Raw genomic sequence first — 18580 nt, forward strand, 5'->3', positions numbered from 1 at the left:
ATTTTCTTTGGTATCCACTTCTGAGTACATTTAGGAACAATCAGAACCTTCTTCCCGTTACTCTCTTCAAGATTTCTCGAAAGAGAATTAGATTGACTATTCTTTTGCAAGTTAGTCTTTCTCCAATTGGGAGCATCGAATCTTGTCTTTGTCTTTAAGAAGTTATCCTTTTGATAACCATTACACGATTGTGGAAAGGCTTCGTATGACGTTTATATGCAAATATAGGTTTATCACAGCACTGATTCCTTTGCCTAAAGGTTTGACAGTTACAACCTGTAATGTTAAGGGGATTAGTCTTAACATATGATCTTGGTTTCACAACTTCTTGTGATGCCCAAACAAGAACATCATGAAGTTTCTCATTCCTTATACGGAAACGACATCTTCTTTCCAGGTGACCTTTATTTCCGCAATAGTGGCAAACATAAGGAATGTTCTTACCTCAATCCGTGTGTGCTGAATTTGGAGGTTGATGTAATTTGCTCTTTCGAACTTTAACTTCCGATGAATGTATTTCACTTTTGCCATCAGTGGAAACCTTTTGTTGAGAAGATTCACTAGCCTTGACAAATTTTACCTCTTTGCTAATACTTGGAACATTTATTCCCTTATATCCCAATCCTCGTGTATCACGATGATTTTTACTTGCTCCTAGCATAGTGGTTAATTTGCTTGAACTAGTATTGAACTTTTTCAAGTCATCTTCCAACACCTTGATTTTATCAAGAGCAACAGCTAAATTAGCCTCAAGGCGTCGAGTGAGATAAGCGCTTTCTCTGTCATCAAAACTTGCTTCCTGAGAGTTAATCCTTGTTTCAGTTTCTGCAAGTTTCTCTTCCAACAAAAAGTACTTTTGATAAATATTATCACATTCAAGTGACTTCATACGTAGGTTTTCCCCAGAATCCTTGATTCGTTGAAACAATTCGAAGCATAAACACCTGCGTAACATCTTCTCAATTTCTTGTTTTCTCGACAGAGAGGAGTCAGAAGAGGAGTGACATGAGAAGTTATCATCTTCTTATTTTCTACGAATTCAAAAACTTCACATACTCAGAGATTTCCTCATCAACATCTCTATAAATATCTGAATCACCTTCATCAGAAAGTTCATCCAACTATTCTTCTAGGCGTGTTTCCCAGACTTCAACAGGTTTTACATTAAGAGAATGTTTAGATACTGACCTAGATGTGACAGTCCTCTCTGGTGAATCCAAGCTTTGAAAATCATCTGGTAATTTATGAACATGTACGTTATTAGAGATAGACTCGTCCATAATCAGATCGCTACAAACACAGACTTATGAGGTCTTAAACGTGTTTGCCTTCTCTGATACCAATTGAAAAAGCGGGGGTACAATAACCACACCCAATATTTCGCTTAGCAATATGTATGGACAAACTCCAATATACTTTCTAGAGAATCAACTAGACAGTCAGACTCAATCTAGATAAAAAAGTATATCAAAGAGTTTATATCTCAATCTCTCGATTTGATATATACTCAAGCAAATAGAAATCTGCGAGTCTTTATCAAATACTAGAGAGATAACTTGGACGGTACCAAAGACCAATATCCAAGTGTCAATCAATTTAAATCAACAACCAAAAGGTCGGATATTCTAATTGATTGATCAACGCACAACCTGCGATATTTCAATTATATAACAAAATATAATGCGGAAAAGAAATAACACAGACACAAGAATTTTGTTAACGAGGAAACCGCAAATGCAGAAAAATCCCGGGACCTAGTCCAGTTTGAACACACACTGTATTAAACCGCTACAGACACTAGCCTACTCCAAATTAACTTCGGTCTGGACTGTAGTTGAACCCCAATCAATCTCACACTGATCCAACGTACAGTTGCTCTCCTTACGTCTCTGATCCCAGCAGGATACTACGCACTTGATTCCCTTAGCTGATCTCACCCACAACTAAGATTTGTTACGACCCAAATTTGAAGACTTTAATAAATAAATCTGTATCACACAGAAAAGTATACAGTAATAGATAAATCCATCTCCCACGAATATACCTACGAGTTTTGTTCCGCTTTAGATAAATCAAGGGAAACAAGAACCAATTGATAACCCGGACTTATATTCCCGAATAACAACCTAGTATTATCAATCACCTCACAATAATCTTAATCGACGCAGCGAAAAAAGATATTGCGGAATCACAAACGATGAGACGAAGTGTTTGTGATTACTTTTATATCTTGCCTATCGGAGATATCAATCTCAAGCCAATTATTACAATTGTACTCGTATGATAGAAATAACGAGATCAGATCACACAATTACAAGAAAGTAGTATCAGTCTGGCTTCACAATCCTAATGGAGTCTTTAAGTCGTTAACCTAGTTTAGAAGAAGAAACCAAAGGTTAAAGGAGAATCGACTCTAGCTTAGCACAACTAGTATCACACAAAAGGTGTGGGGATTAGGTTTCCCAGTTGCTAGAGTTCTCCCTTATATAGTCTTTCAAATCAGGGTTTGCAATCAATATTTTCTTGGTAACAAAGCATTCAATATTCACCGTTAGATGAAAACCTGATTAGATTCAAGCTAATATATTTCAATCGTTAGATCAAAAACTAGCTTGTTACACACAAATGAAATGCACGTTTCTAGGCTTGTGTAACCGTACCCAAACTTGTACATTTGTTGGTTCAACAATAGTCAACCAAATGGTTAGCCATATGATCACTTTCATACCAACCATATTCTTCTTCACCATAACTAGTTCAAGTGACTCAAATGAACTAGTTAGAGAGTTGTTCAATTGCAAGGAAATCTTATGTAACTACACAAGACACAATCGAAGCAAAAACGATTTGATTCACTCGAATCAGTTCATGAACTATATAGCCACGGTTTGCAAAATGCATTCATTAGTTTATATAAGAATAAGTTCACAAACATCGTTTTTAGGTATAACCTACTCAAGTTGGCGGAATGGGTTCGCGGACTTAAGTTCCCGGACGGAGTTCATAAACTCCAGCAGAATTTCTCGGGTCGAGAACTTCTGCCAGTTCGCAGTCTGGGTTCGCGGACTTAGCTCACACCACTATTCCGGTTCTCTTGATCAACAAAGTTCGCAAACTTCGGTCCAAGGAATAAGGACTTATACATATATGTGTTTCCACAACAATGCTTATATCCTCCAATGGTTATATAATCTAAACTCTCATTTCAATCATTGAACTTAGTGGACGTTGATATTCTATAATTGTTATTCACAAACTATTTTTCCTCAAAGTAAGCAATTTTCAAAGTGATTGAAACTTGTCATGACTTTCGTCACTAGGTAAAGATGAACTTGGCTAAACCGAAAACTTACCAACACATATTTCGAGAAATAGATAGGCGAGATAAACTCGGCTCGAAATAGCAAATGTGTATAATCTAAGTTTATATAGCAAAACGACTTTTGTCTCAAGATAGGAGATAAATAGACTTTTGAGTGATAGATAAGCTCAAGTCTCCACATACCTTTTAGTCGATGAAGAACCACCGACTCCTTGAGTAATCCTTCGTCTTGTATGATCACCAAGTGTGCAAATATTAACAAACAAAATGAGACTGCAAACAAAATGAGACTGCGATAGATATAAACAGCGCATGGTTCACATGCGCGACTCTAATTTGGTCAACAACATTGTGGATAGTACCCTCTGTTACGCATTTTCGGGTGTCAGTTTCTGGAAGAGAAGGGTAGAAGCGTCATCCCATAATGTTTAAAAACCCCAATATTCGAGAAAACGGAAAAGGAAAGGAAACCGCTTCCTCTTCTGTCTTTCTTCTACTTTTCTTCATTCAAACATTCAAATCTCTGCCTGTCTCCATTATTCTCTTCAATTCCCACTTCTCATCCCTTCTCTATTTAGACTTGTAAGCCCAATCGTCATCTTCTTCATCGTCACCAGAAGAAGAAGAAGAAAAGAGAAGAAACAATGTGTGGAATTTTCGCATATCTAAATTACAATGTTAACAGAGATAGAAGATACATTCTTGAAGTTCTATTTAATGGGTTAAGACGGTTAGAATATAGAGGTTATGATTCGGCAGGGATCTCTATTGATTCTTCCGATCTCACTTCTCTTCCTCAGATTCATCACACCATTTCCGCAAAATCTCTTCCTCCTCTTGTTTTTCGCCAGGAGGGTAACATTGATTCACTTGTTAAATCTGTTAACGAAGGTGATTTCCCCTTAATTTCTTATATTTCATAAATAATTTGATAACTGTATTAGGGTTTCTGCCAATTTTGGTAGTATTCTAGTGAATTGAGGATTTATACTGATGTTGAGGTCAATATTGGTATCTTCAGAAGTCGGTGCCACGGATCTAAGTTTGGATGAGTCATTTTCTATTCATGCTGGAATTGCACACACAAGATGGGCAACTCATGGGGAGCCTGCTCGTAGGAATAGTCATCCACAGTCATCTGGAGCTGGAAATGATTTTGTGGTTGTCCACAATGGTGTTGTTACAAATTATGAGGTTGGTATACCTCATTGAGAGTAGTTTTGGATGACCATGAACTGTGCTCACTTTCTCTTACTTTTGATACATTAACAGGTCTTAAAAGCAACTTTAGTCCGACATGGGTTTACCTTTGAATCGGAAACAGATACTGAAGTAATTCCAAAGCTTGCGAAATATGTATTTGATCAGGCAAATGAGGGAGAGGGTAATCCTCATCTTTAAGCAGGAAAAAAAGAAATGAGGGTGATTAAATGTTTTTTCATTTCTGCACTTTATATGTTTACTGACACAGCTGAGCAGTTACACACACATTAGTCAATATGTTAGTCTAGGTTAAGTGATGTAATCATGAAATGATGCCATCAACAACTAGGTTGTAGTTTGGCTAGTGTCATAGGGTGGCATTAATCTCTCAGGGTCAATGTATAGATAGATGTCTATATAGTAGAAAATAAAATAAAATATGTAACGGCATAATGGCTACGTGTTGGCAGTTGTATTTTTATTTCCTGAATGTATACTTGTGTCTCATTTTGTAGTCGCTTGCCTTCACCACAGTTTCTCATAGTGCAGGCGACCACTCTGTCACATTTACCCAAGTTGTAATTGAAGTTATGAGGCATCTCGAAGGTGCATATGCTCTCGTTTTTAAAAGTCCACATTATCCGAATGAGTTAATTGCTTGCAAACGTGGTAGCCCACTTCTCCTTGGTGTTAAAGTAAGTTCACCGTTTAGATTACAGTATCAGATCACTTTGTCTCCTTTCTCAAAGAAGTCCAGTTTTTGTCCTAAACCATGTTTTGGAATTTGAAAGTTTCGAAGGTCTATAAATTCGCATCATATTATAGGAAGCCTTCTAAGTTCTAACTTTTCTATATGACATGGTTAATACTGATTCTGTTAGAGCTTTCATGGACCATATCTATGAAATCAAGGTGACAACCGTATGATAATCAGAATAAGCAAAAGGATCTCCACCCAATGCAGCATCCATGAAATTCTTTATAGTCGACACATGACATTTTTCTGAAGAATATTAACAAATATTTAGTGGAAAGAGACTTTATAGTTTACCATGTGAATTTGGTTTTCACACATCTCTGCTTCTTATATGCATGGAAGTTAGCGATCCACGTATCAGAAACATGACCTAGGGAGTTTGTTTAAGATTTGTTTAGGGGTAGCATTAGAGGCTTGGACTCTGTTTAGGGACCCAGGATCAAGGACTTAGAGCTTAGGACTTTGGCCCCTAGGATTCATTAGTATAGTTAGTATCTGGATTATTACTAGCTTTGTTGGTTGCATTATTATTACTTTAATTTTTCTGTTTCTGGTTTTGGTAACTTTGACATGGGTTTCATTTCTAGCCTACCCCAACTTGCTTGGGACTAAAGGCTTTTTTTTTTTTTTGTTGTTGTTGTTGTTGTATATCCATGCTTCTTATCTCCTCGTCGAAGCTGCGTTTGGTTTGCATTATAGTTCGCTTTGATTGCAGGATTTGGCTGAAGATTTGAGTAACGGTACATCTTTTCACGACTTGAAGTTCCTCACAAAGAGTGAGCAGCCCAAAGAACTATTCTTTTCTAGTGATGCACAAGCTCTTGTTGAACACACAAAAAAGGTCTTGGTGATCGAGGATGGTGAAGTAGTACATATTAAGGTGTTGTCATCTTTTTATTCTTGTAGAACCTTTTCTCCTCACTTTATTATTGTTTCTTTTGTGTTCTTGCATGTTTGTACTTTGTATAACCATTTCAAAATTGCTTGGCCTTCGCCATCAGTAGATTTTGTTCGTGGGTGGCGTCCAATGATTATTACTAATCTTCTTAACATATGCCAATAACGTCTACAGGATGGAGGTGTATCAATTTTTAAATTTGACAATGACAAGACAAGAGCTAATGGCACCCTCCCAAGATCTGAATCTGTGCAGCGTGCATTATCTGTTCTCGAAATGGAGGTTGAGCAAATCAACAAAGGACATTATGAACACTACATGCAGAAGGAAATTCATGAACAGCCAGAGTCTCTAACTACTACCATGAGGGGAAGGCTCATACGGGGAGATTCTTGCAAAGCCAAAAGTGTTCTTTTGGGTGGGTTGAAGGATCACCTCAAAACAATTAGAAGAAGTAGGCGACTTGTTTTTATCGGTTGCGGTACAAGCTATAATGCAGCTTTAGCTGCAAGGCCCATTCTGGAAGAGCTTTCTGGTATTACTTTTGTCCCTCTCTACTTTTTTGCAGATTGAAATATTTTAAGTTTGTAAAGCGCTAACTCTATATTTCAATATGTTCCATTTATTGGCTAAAAAAAGGTGTCCCAGTAACAATGGAAATTGCAAGCGACCTATTGGACAGACAGGGCCCCATATATAGAGAAGACACAACATTTTTTGTCAGTCAGTCTGGCGAAACTGCAGATACTTTAAATGCACTGGAATATGCTTTGGAAAATGGTGCACTATGTGTTGGCATAACAAATACTGTAGGTAGTGCAATATCCAGGAATACTCATTGCGGGGTTCATATTAATGCTGGGTGTGAGATTGGTGTAGCGAGCACTAAGGTAGGATCTGCTTTTCATAGTCCTCCTTTTTGGTGATTTATTACCTCGTTGTTTCCATGTATTCATTGCTATCGTTTTTACAGGCATACACAAGTCAGATAGTTGTGATGGCTATGGTAGCTTTAGTTATAGGCGATGATACAATTTCCAGTCAAGGGAGGAGAGAGGCTATTATAGATGGTTTATTTGACTTGCCAAGTATGTTCCAGTTTTTTTTTTTTTTTTTAATCCTTATGGTTGTACTTGAAAAGAACAAGTGTGTGGATAAGTTTACAGCATATTGATTTACTTCCGTTCTTGTGTCCATTTAGACAAAGTGAGGGAAGTACTGAAGCTCGACCAAGAAATGAAGGATCTAGCGAAACTATTAGTGACTGAGCAATCTTTGCTTGTGTTTGGAAGAGGTTACAACTACGCAACAGCACTAGAAGGTGCTTTAAAAGTGAAAGAGGTGTCCCTTATGCACAGTGAAGGAATACTTGCTGGTGAAATGAAGCACGGTCCTTTGGCCCTAGTTGATGAGAATCTTCCTATTGTTGTTATTGCTACTCGTGATGCTTGTTTCACGTAAGTTTTGTGAGGCTATGATACTCCAGATTGTTATTGCACAGTGAAGGCAGTTGTCATTCTGGTGCTGACATATTGTCTTTTTTTACAGTAAGCAACAGTCAGTAATCCAACAGCTTCATGCACGCAAAGGTCGCTTGATTGTGATGTGTTCAAAAGGAGATAGATCACTGGTTTGTCCTGGGGACTCATGCCGAGTTATTGAAGTTCCACAGATTGAAGATTGCCTTCAACCCGTGATTAACGTAGTCCCACTGCAGGTATTTTCTCCAGAAATAAACACGTTACTCATACACATTCTTTTGTTTTATGCATCACTAGTAAAATTGATATGAACAAACAAAAATCTAGGGTAGTCCCAGGTGCTCTTTCTTAATATATATACTTGTAACATCCGACAACGTCGTCATATTCAATCCATCGGATTTATTGATCTAATCTCAAATGATGGACCACCAATACCTTGCACATGGTATGGTTGGATTGATACCATGATGTTGGAAGTTCTCACGCATGGTCGATCTAGTTGTATCCATGGGGTACCATGAGTCTCCCTTGTTTGGTCTGTGTCATCAATGGCCCTTGAACATTATGAAAATGCGTTTAGAATGTACTCTTCCATCCCTGGGTCAGGATTACTGTAAATCTTTGTTAGGATGCCAAGTTTTCCTGTTATCATGTTCTTGTTTGCTTTTTAAGGGTCTAACATGAGGTGAAGATGGTCTAGAGTCTTTAAATAAACCTCACGCAACTGTTTTGATTTAAAAGCACTGTTGCTCAAGTTCCGTTACTTTTTCCATGACAGTTGCTGGCATATCACCTTACTGTCTTGCGCGGCTACAACGTTGACCAACCACGGAATCTGGCGAAGAGCGTGACTACTCAGTGATCCTCCTCCCTCTCTCTTTCCCCACAGTATGCAGGGAATTCCAGAGGTTATGGGCCATGTTGACAACCAGTCCAAGCCTGACATCTTGTGTAGGCTCTCATGAACATTAGACTAGAGCTTGTGAATACGACCGATGCACTTTTGTGAGATGAGCTGAGCTACCCTGTGCAAATTATCATACGGTAAACCAGGGTAATCCAGATTAATCGATATTCAAGGTTGGAGCTTTAAGCTTTTAGAATCAGCCTTTATCTACTCCGTGATGTTAATTACAATTATGCTAAAAGGCTTCTACCACTTCTTTTGCCCTTGTAGATGATATCAGTTTCTTTGTTTATATATCAGTCCTTGTAGATCATGTCAGTTTATTCATTCATTTATTCCATTTGTCACTTTTCTTTCTTATATCATTGATTGATTGATGAACTCTACTAGTGAGTTTTAGCTTAAAGTATACTACTAAGTACTACCTCCTCCTCCAAAAACGAAGTGATATTAATCAATATTTTCGCTAGCATTTCTATTCGACTGCCAGAGGAGTACATGATTAAAATTGAACTCCAAGACTCAGTTCTGCACATGTACAGTCAAAAACTAACCCAGCTACATGGGTGCAGAGGCACTGAGAGACAAAATCCAAACTAACACAGTTATATGAGCATAAAGAAGTCAAACGTGTACATTTTCACATAGCCACACCTACACATACAGGATTTTCAAGTCACTGTAGCAAGAGTTCGGCAAAAGACACTAGATAAGAAAATTGATAACATATATAATTCCCCAAAATGAGTTCGGCAAAAGACACTAGATAAGGAAATTGATAACATATATAATTCCCCAAAATGATCCAGAAACATTCCCGAAGCTTCATTTTTCTTTACAGATGCACTTCAGATTAAACCTCCTCAGGATTCGCTGCAACAGACTCATCTTTGCTCTTCCTGATTTCATCCCCTTTGTTTTCAGACTCATCTTTGCTCTTCCTGATTCCATCCCCTTTGTTTTCTTCTTCTTCTTCTTCAATCCCTTCTGCATAATAGCAAATAAGTCACTGTCATTATAATACTCATAATAGAGAATCTTTCTTCTTCTTTTTTTGAAATAGGAAAATCTTCCTTCTTATTCCCCTAACATTTTAAGCCATCTATATCAACAAAATTGTGAAAACCCTTCCAGCCATTATAAGGTTTGCAGGACATTCAGCAACTACATGTAGTATTGAAAGTGAAAACAACTGAAAGCTGGAGCTGCTGAAAAGACTTAACCTTGTTCATCCATATCTAACTCATGATCCCCACCCAAGTTCAAATTCTGCATGATATTTATACGCGTCAGCACCATACAAAAACAAACCGCAGGTCGAGATGTTTAAACCCATTCAACTCGCATACTAAATTTGCACAAAATAAATCAGACACATTTCACCTAAACAATGACAAAGAATGGGGCATTTCACCTAAACAATGCCAAAGAATGGGAACTAAAGAGATATGAAAGCCTTTGTTGCAGGATCAAAGCTACTGGCAGATGGTTTCTTTATTTAGCAAATCAAGGCTATACTTAACAGAAAGAGGAGTGCATTAACACAGTTGGCCACTAAAAACAGTTATTACCACCATATCCATAATATCAAACTTCAGTATTATCTTTAAATCCTAACCAACTATTCTAAAAAAATAAAGCGTTCTAGTTGGGTGACTCAGATGTATGCAACACTGTCAATGTTAAATCGATTAAAACTGTCAATGTTAAATCGATTAAAACATCAACAACCTAAAGCTCTCGTTAAGTCGTTATTAGCTTGAGGATTTTCGTTAAGTCGTTGTTAGCTCAAGAGACAGGGGATGCACATGCCAAATCCTATTCTTAGGATAGGAAAAAGTTTCAATTAGGAGCAAACACTTACGGAGAAATCCATGTCATTGAAGTCCATATCAGTTTTCTCTGTGTACAAACAGAAAATGGCAGACTCAGTTAGCAATAGCATTCCAAAGAAGAACTGAATGATCATTCTTTTATTGAAAAGCAAGTCAAATACCTGTCTCATCGTCCTCATCAACCCATTTATCCCAGTCCACTTTGAGGAACACGGGAGGTTTTCCCTCCTGTTTAAGTAGCCTATTCCACCATTTACTTTCTGTTTTCTTTATAACATAAACAATATTCCTTACGCCATTGTTAACCTTACTTTCCTGAAAGTTACTCCCAACAACGGTTATTCAGCTTCTGCTACATTCATTTTTAATTTTATTCAGGGAAGAAATGGAAAAGAAAAAAGAGCATACCTCCGCATTGATCTTATCATACAACTCGATGTCAACTTCATATGGTATACCACCTTTGGTGGCTGAGAAAACGAACCTGCCTTGAGGCTCGAGTTTGAGCTTCACATCATTGGCATCAGGGAGATCCACAGTGAGAAAAATCTTGTCAGACCTTTGTGCCCACTTAATAGTTGGATGTCGGCTGCAGTAAAGAGTAAATTCACTGTCAAGTCGAAATGTCTAATACAGTATAAGATATGTCTTCAAACTAATTTTCACCGATTCCAAACTGAAATTTCAAACACACAGAGATGCATGTTTTAAGATAGCTCCTGAACTATATGGTACCCGTGGTAGTGGTATTGTGATATTTCCGCCGTTCCAACTCATTGGATTAGTGAATGAGGGGGAAATTGGAGAAATACCACTGTCATGGAGGCGTTTGGTAAAATGTCACCCTGTTACAACTTCAGTATAAATGCCACAACTTAATTCCTCTTGTATCAGTCAGCCAACCATTTGGCTTCTATTTAGGCATGTCCGGAAACTCAAAGGCGCCTAGCTCAATTTTAAGAATGCAACCATGTCTTAATGAATTCATCAAAGTGACAAACAAACATTTGAGCACTACTGAGCAAGGCCGCAAGAGCCACATCAACCGAATCAGACTCATATGAGTCAGATCCACCGGGTCAACCCATACTCAGCGAAAAATTAAACTTCCCCCTTACGAAGTTTTAAGAGATCAAACTATTTTCCTAGGCTTCTAGGCAGACACATACTCTAAGATATACATTGAGAGATGGAAATTCATATATTAGGTGAAGTTCCAACTGATAATATGATGAAACACTACAAACGAAGCTAAATAAACAACAATTTACTAAAACCCATGTTCAAAATAATAGTCAAATAAACCTGAATGCTAAAGAAAAATATTACATACCTAGTGGAATATCATGCATGAGTTAAAAAATCTAAGAAGACATACAAATAAAATACAAACAAATCAGTAAAGAGAAGAAGCTTTTTAGTGTTACCTCATTTTTGGATGAAACTGGAAAGACAGAAAACGTTGATCAAACAGCTGCAGAAATGAATGGGAAGTTGCTTGTAAGTGTGTTTACTCAGAGATCGAGAAATTCCTTTATGAAATGGTAAGAGAAGTTGTGAAGATTTGAGAAATAACCCGAATGTTCCAGAACAATCAAACAAAGAAACAGAAATTAACCGAACGATTGAGGGTATTTCTGCCACATTGCCAACGTTGTTATTTTCACCCCTTTTTTAGTCTGGATATTTACACCCAACACCTCCGAAGTCAACTAGTCAATTAGTGACATGGGAGTACGTATTTGTTCGCCGTTTGTGAGTAGCGATAAAAAGCAAGGCTGAATTGGGGACCCTCGAAAAATAATTGGGGACCCCTAGCTACAGGACAAAAAAGGTCATGAAATAGTAATTGGGAGTTATCTCTTATTCCCAACTTTTTTAAATGGCTAAACTACTTCAAATCATTAGTGATAATTAGTAATTAAGTTAAGTTAATTAAGAAGGCATAATTGAGGGATATCTCCATAAATTGGGGGATACTCAAAAAAAATAAAAAATAAAACATTATGAAGTAATTGAAGTATCCCTTATCCAAATGTGTTTGGGGATACTCCAAATAATATATTTTGGTTAGATGAAAAAGAAGAAGGATTTTGGAAGATTTATGTGATATGAGAAGATGCTTAAATTGATTTTAATGACTCCTAATTGCAACCTTTTTTAGACAATCAAACTTGCATCTATGCAAAAACACCAAACCAAAGTCCAACTCAAACACTAACTCAATCAAATTTTGTATTTACAGAGCCACTTTCGGTATTGTATTCATCTGAAAAAACAATACCGAAAGTACTTTCGGTATTGTATTCATCCGACAAACACAATACCGAAAGTACTTTCAGTATTATATTCATCCGACAAAACAATACCGAAAGTTAACCTGCTACTGAAATTCAAATTCCATTTTTTTAATTTAAATACAATTTAGATTTTTTTTTGATAACCTAGATGCTTTTGATTCAAATCATTTTGATTATCATAATTTGCGTCGCTCGTCGCTACTCAAAACGATTGTTGTGATAACCTAATGAAAAATCATTCATCATGATTTGTGTGATTTTTTTGATGAAGAACAAAAGTGAAGGGGGATACTAAAAAAAGAGCCCTTAACCAAAATACAACCCCATTTAACTTTGAGTATCCCCCAATTTGTGGAGGTATCCCCCAATTGTGCCTTCTAGAAAATTTATGTTTTTGTGTTGGAGAGAGAAAGAAAGTGAGTTTTGGGGGAAAATTTAGGGTTAATTGAAATGAGTGATTTTAGTGGAGTAAATGATGTAGGTGAAGATTCAAACAACATAGATGATTGTGTTGATGGTAAGATTGTGTCAACAAATGATATGGATTGGATGTTTGATGAAGACATGTTAATAGAAAATGCCTTGAATAATGGTGAAAATGAAGATCCTTTTGCTCAAAATGAAGGAACCAATACTCAAAATGAAGAACAAGAAGCTCAAAACAATCAGGTAAACTTCTTATACTCTTCAAATTGTGTGAATGGTGCTCCAAGTGGTCGATTCATGGTCAATATGCAACAGCGCAGTGTGAGGGTCGTTAGGTCGAGAGTATAATTAACTAACGACTCTTATGAGTCGTCATTGACTTAGCATACAAATAAACGACTCCAATATGCAGGTTATGAAAAATCGTTAACCAAGTTTGAGTAAATTGACGACTCCAACTTTTAGGTCATCTAGAGTCGTTAAGCCAAAATCTTTAGAACCCAACAACTCGAAAACTTTGTACTCTCTGTAGCTTTTACACTAAGGGTCGTCAGTTTAACATTACTAGATACGGACGACCCTTTTATATTAAATGAGAGTCGTTGTTCCATACGTCTCTAATATTGACGACTCAATTTTTTTTTTTTAATAATTTCCGATTTCATAGAACCATTTCATTGAATCGTAAAAGTCATACATCTTTCATAGGGTTAAATACAATACATGATAACGATGCACTTCTACACTCAATCATAAAGCATGTAATTATACATGGTTCCATTGAAGATAAAGTAGCAATCGTGTAACTCAAACTTTTTCCCACGAAGCACCTCGTAGTATCCATACGCCTTCTTCATCTGAAAATGCAAACACAAACATACTTAGTTAGTATCGATCAAAGCTTTGGATAAGTTTTACCTCTTGTTTAAATACTTACTCTTAAAGTACTCAACATATCCGGAAAGGCTTCCCTTACGGCCGTAAATTCTCTTTTCAAAACATCACACTCGAATTTTATCTCCTTGAAGCGTTCCTTGACTTGTTTCAAAGACCTTGAGTTGCGATTTCCGTCCAACGCCACAAAAACGATGAATACGCGGTTCCACCAAGCATCTGATGTTTCATCAATGTCTTTGTCTAAACTTTGAAAGTAGTTTGTGACTGTCAACCAAGCTCTCGTAATGGCACAATTCTCTTCGGAAGTGTAGGGAGTCATGGCGTTTCTCTTTTTTTCCTCTTGGATGATGAATAAATGAGAAGGAGAAGAGAAGGTTGATAATTATGGTGTTGGTAAGGAAGAGGTGAGATATGGGTTTGTATTTATAGAATTGAACGATCCACCTTCCTCAACCACATTTGGTAGAGTTCTATTCCCCAATAAATGCTAGTAGTATCTTGATTCGTTAATATGTTACATTTACAACTAAACGACTCTTAGAGTCTGTATATTTCGTCGTCAGGTGGGACATATAGAACCGAACTACTTTAGAAGAAAACTTAGCAGAATGGTGTATATATTTTAGTCTGGAGTCGTTAGTTTATGTTGAGAGTCGTCGAGTAATCTTAAAGTGTCGGCAATTATCATTTTAGCAGATTGACGACACTTGTGTAATGCTCATAATTCTGTCATAAAAGTTGTTAATCTGCAAAAGATTGGTTAACGATTCTAGATGGTGTCGTCAATCTGCAAAATATTGCTTGACGACTCTTAGGGTCGTAAACCAAATTTGTGAAGAGTCGTCATTTTTTATTTATGTCCATGACGACCCTTGTTTGGAATATTTACTGAAAAGATAGTTGAACTAGTATTATTGAATTGAAAGAAAACATACATGTACTATGAAATAAAATATAAGGAAAAAACATAAAATAGTTCAATACATTGCGCTAAAAAATGTATACGAGATTAATTATATTGGGGGAATTGCCATTCAACTTCCTCCAAGAGAGTGTAGCAGTCCTCATGCAAAAACTCATGGTCGTACCTTAATTCGTATTGGGTCCGACTCAAAGAACACTGGAACAAGGGTTTTAATAAGTTAGTGTTGTTGAATAATCATAACCAAATAAATAATTTTTGATGAACGGCCTATTGATTCACAAACTTACTCTACTCATGCGGTCTTCGTTTGGCATAGTATCCTTACGAGCTATCAATTCGTTTCTTAGCAATACGCATTCATTGTATAAACAAGCGTACCTTTCCCTTATCTGCGAGAGCGTCCCCCTATAAAGATTTCCGTTTAGTGCTTTAAAAACCTTAAACACACGTTTCCACCAAGCATTGGTGGTTTGATCATACCCAAGGTAAGGCCCTCTTGTTGGGTCTTCGTTACTGGTCACCCATTGCGCTTCCTCAACGGAGTGCTTTGTGAGAGTGGTGTATGCTCTAACAATAGCAACATCTTCTAGAGTATTGAACGGAGTTGGAGCCATTTTTAGTGTTTGAAAGTGATGGGTGACTGATTTAGGATGATTGAAAGTGATGGTGAATAAATTTGGAAGAGATAGGTCTCTATTTATAGCAAAAATGTAATCAACGGCTAGTTTTTTTTGAATATAACCGTTTATTTTTTTCAAAAAAAAAAGCAATAACTGCTCTTAAGAATCAAACATATCTTTGATTTTGAAATTCTTCATTGAATGCATGTAGAGTCGGCATGGGTTATATATATAACCTAACGACCCTTTAGTAAGTTTAGTAACTGCCCGTCAAAGTCAAAGTCAAACTTACCGTTAATGTGTTAAAAGTCATCATTTATACATATAATATCTGGACGACCCTCTAATGATGGTTTTGTGTTTTGTTTCTTAGTTGGTAGTACGAAAAAGCTCCCAGCCAGAACCCGTATCTACATTGGGTCCGGATACCTCCCAACACTATATGACTGATTTGGTACGTTTACCTTAACTGAATCGATATATTTATATATTCAAACAATTTTATTAGTGATCTCATGGTTGTCTAATTTAATTGTTTGCTCAATGTAGACATAGGAAACCAAGGATGACATCAAGAAATGGCTTATCCCTAAGGAAAAAGAGAAGATGTGTGTGGTTGTTCAAAGTAGACACGTCGATCGTAATAAGATGGAAATGGTAATGCGAGAGAGCGGGTAAGAAGAGAGAAAGTCACAAAGGTAATAATTACAAGTATGAGAAGAAGACGACTAGGGTCTACAGAACAAATTCGAAGAAGTGTGAATGCCCGTTCAGGATTGTTTTCAAAAGACGTCATAAAGCCGATCTATTTCGATTGTATAGTATTCCGGACGGCCGTCACAACCATCCTCCACCCACAAGTTTATATGGATACCCTGCATATGCCCGGTTGAAACCACATCAGATGGATAAAGTTAGGCAGATAAAGGGATTTAGACCACTTAAGATCCTAAATGTAATAAGGGCGGAAGATAAGGATAACTTGTCCACCATTTTCACAATCAACGCCGCCAAAGCAACGATTAAGAGAACCGAATGGGATGGTAGGTTCATTATGCAACAATCAGAGTGGTTAGCAGAAACTCTTAACTACGCCATGCAAACTAAGGTGGGTCCGGATGAGAAAATGACTCATGTTTTTCTTGCACATCCAAGGATGGTGGATTTGGCTCAGTGTTTTTACCAGGTTCTATTCATAGATTGCACCTACAATACAAACAAATATAACATGCCGATGTTGAACGTGGTAAGCCATACTTTGGATAAAAATTCATTCACCGTTGAATGGTGCTTTACGGAAAAAGAAGAAATAGAGGACTATGTTTGGGCGTTGGAACAAGTGAGGTTGATTTACCGTGGAGAAAAGACGCCGCAGGTTATATTTACGGATAAAGATTTTGCAATTATAAGTGTCGTTCGTCAAGTCTTTCCACTTGCTCAACAATTTCTTTGTACGTGGCACATCCAAACCAACCTTTTTTCTAATTGCAAGAATCAAATCCAAAAGATCCATACTAAGAAGGGTAATCAACGTTCTAAGAAGGAAGATGAGCGTTTAAGTAAACTTTCCAAAAGAGAGCGAGCGGAAGAAAAAAAGAAAGAAAAGGAAAAATACGATGAAGAGGGGGATCTATGGAAAGTTTTTTGGCAAAGATTGGGACTATTTGGCTCATTCGAAAACAGAGGTTAAGTATTATGCTAACTTCCAGAAGCTTATTGATGTTGGAGCACGGATCATAAGAATGTTGTTGAGTATTGCCTGAATACATGGTTGAATCCTTGGAAGGAGAAGTTTGTTTATGCATGGACCAATTGATACAAGCACTTCAAAAATGAGTCTACAAGTATTGCAGAGCAGTCTCACGGGCGTTTGAAAAAAAAATTGGATCAAAATAGGGGTGGGGTAGTTACGGTACAAGAATCTATTCACGAGCACGCAGAGGATGACCTAAGGAAAATAGTGGAGCAGATGGAGAAAAGTAAAGACCGTTTTTTGATGCAACACATAAGGGACAAAGCTTTGTTACGGTTGGTAGCACACCAAGTATCATGGTGGGCAATTAACTATATGATGGATGAGCTTATACATTTTAGAGGTAAAGCAGAGGCCGGAGAGGTGATGAAGACGAAGTGTAATTGTATAACCGATATTTGGCTCGGCCTCCTTGTAAACATAAACTTGGTGGGTACAAAGATTACATTCCTCTTGAAGATATCGATCCATTCTGGCAGCTACTTTCATTCATCCCAAAGCCCGCGGGTTTAGACGATGAATAATTTGGAGACTTGGAGATTGGCAAGTACATCAACGAAAAATACCGAAAAATGAATTGTGCAGGAAGACACATTTTGGTTGCTAACTTGTGGCCGGACGCCCGTAAGAGCTTGGGGTTTGAAGAAGAGCCAATCAAACAAAAACCACCCGGAAGACCAACAACTAAAATGTCATTTAGAGAAACTGTTAACAATGACAAGGGTTGCGATAGAGACCTATCACGTCATGAGCATGTCCAGGCGGAATATGAGGAGTACGAAAAGTCGTTAATTCCTAAGAAACGAGGTCGGTCAAAAAAGCAAGAAAATGAAGATATGGATATTGTTGAGCATGCGGTCTATACCCAGCAAAGTCAAACTAGTGGTATGGTGACGATAAGAGGAATAAAGGGTAATCCTAAGACACCTAGGGTTTCGCAAGGAAGACCACATCGTTTCGCTTACACTTTGTACAAAGAGTATACCGACCAACTTCCTTACGTCATCTTAGATCACCTTATATCCACCGACGACGTTGATAGGGATGGGAATTGTGGTTATCATGTTGCAACCGAACAATTAGGGCATTTCGAGCACGCCGATGAACTTAACCTCACACAAATCGAATATGCAAGAAAAAAAATGTCGGCTAAACTTGTCGAGGACAAGCAACTCTATTTAACCATGATTATGCAAGGAGATTCAAAAGAGAAAGAATTGAAGTTCAAAGAGTTGGTATCGAACGTGAAATGG

The 18580-nt window shown here is 37.4% G+C and overlaps 2 protein-coding genes across 3 annotated transcripts; one reads left to right on the plus strand and one right to left on the minus strand.

The window, feature by feature from the left end:
- Positions 1–3793: 3793 nt before the first annotated feature.
- Positions 3794–8911, plus strand: LOC113313128 (glutamine--fructose-6-phosphate aminotransferase [isomerizing] 2-like). Its single transcript, XM_026561852.1, has 11 exons — positions 3794–4213; positions 4344–4516; positions 4595–4706; positions 5075–5220; positions 5998–6162; positions 6355–6715; positions 6820–7070; positions 7154–7268; positions 7382–7637; positions 7729–7897; positions 8443–8911. Exons 1-11 carry the CDS (start codon positions 3967–3969, stop codon positions 8524–8526), a joined length of 2079 nt encoding a protein of 692 aa, XP_026417637.1. The 5' UTR covers positions 3794–3966; the 3' UTR covers positions 8527–8911.
- A 238-nt stretch (positions 8912–9149) lies between these two features.
- Positions 9150–12008, minus strand: LOC113308066 (co-chaperone protein p23-1-like). 2 transcript variants are annotated; one of them, XM_026556536.1, is made up of 6 exons: positions 11834–12005; positions 10815–10995; positions 10568–10721; positions 10436–10473; positions 9795–9840; positions 9150–9558 (listed from the first exon to the last, which is right to left on the minus strand). In XM_026556536.1, exons 1-6 carry the CDS (start codon positions 11836–11838, stop codon positions 9425–9427), a joined length of 558 nt encoding a protein of 185 aa, XP_026412321.1. In that variant the 5' UTR covers positions 11839–12005; the 3' UTR covers positions 9150–9424. The 2 variants fall into 2 exon arrangements, with proteins under 2 accessions (XP_026412321.1, XP_026412322.1); XM_026556537.1 differs by lacking the exon at positions 9795–9840 and having other exon boundaries at positions 11834–12008.
- Between the last annotated feature and the right edge of the window lie 6572 nt (positions 12009–18580).

This window comes from Papaver somniferum, chromosome 9 (genome assembly GCF_003573695.1).
Source record: "Papaver somniferum cultivar HN1 chromosome 9, ASM357369v1, whole genome shotgun sequence".
Classification (NCBI taxonomy): Eukaryota; Viridiplantae; Streptophyta; class Magnoliopsida; order Ranunculales; family Papaveraceae; genus Papaver; species Papaver somniferum.

Excerpts from the sequence above, each read along its gene's own strand:
- LOC113313128 (XM_026561852.1), top strand. The coding sequence starts at position 3,967 with ATGTGTGGAATTTTCGCATATCTAAATTACAATGTTAACAGAGATAGA. Across the intron at positions 4,707-5,074 it reads TCAGGCAAATGAGGGAGAGG|GCGACCACTCTGTCACATTT; the intron begins GTAATCCTCATC and ends CTCATAGTGCAG. Across the intron at positions 7,269-7,381 it reads TGGTTTATTTGACTTGCCAA|ACAAAGTGAGGGAAGTACTG; the intron begins GTATGTTCCAGT and ends GTGTCCATTTAG.
- LOC113308066 (XM_026556536.1), bottom strand. Across the intron at positions 10,474-10,567 it reads TGATGAGGACGATGAGACAG|AGAAAACTGATATGGACTTC; the intron begins GTATTTGACTTG and ends GTTTGTACACAG. Across the intron at positions 9,841-10,435 it reads TCAATGACATGGATTTCTCC|AATTTGAACTTGGGTGGGGA; the intron begins GTAAGTGTTTGC and ends AATATCATGCAG.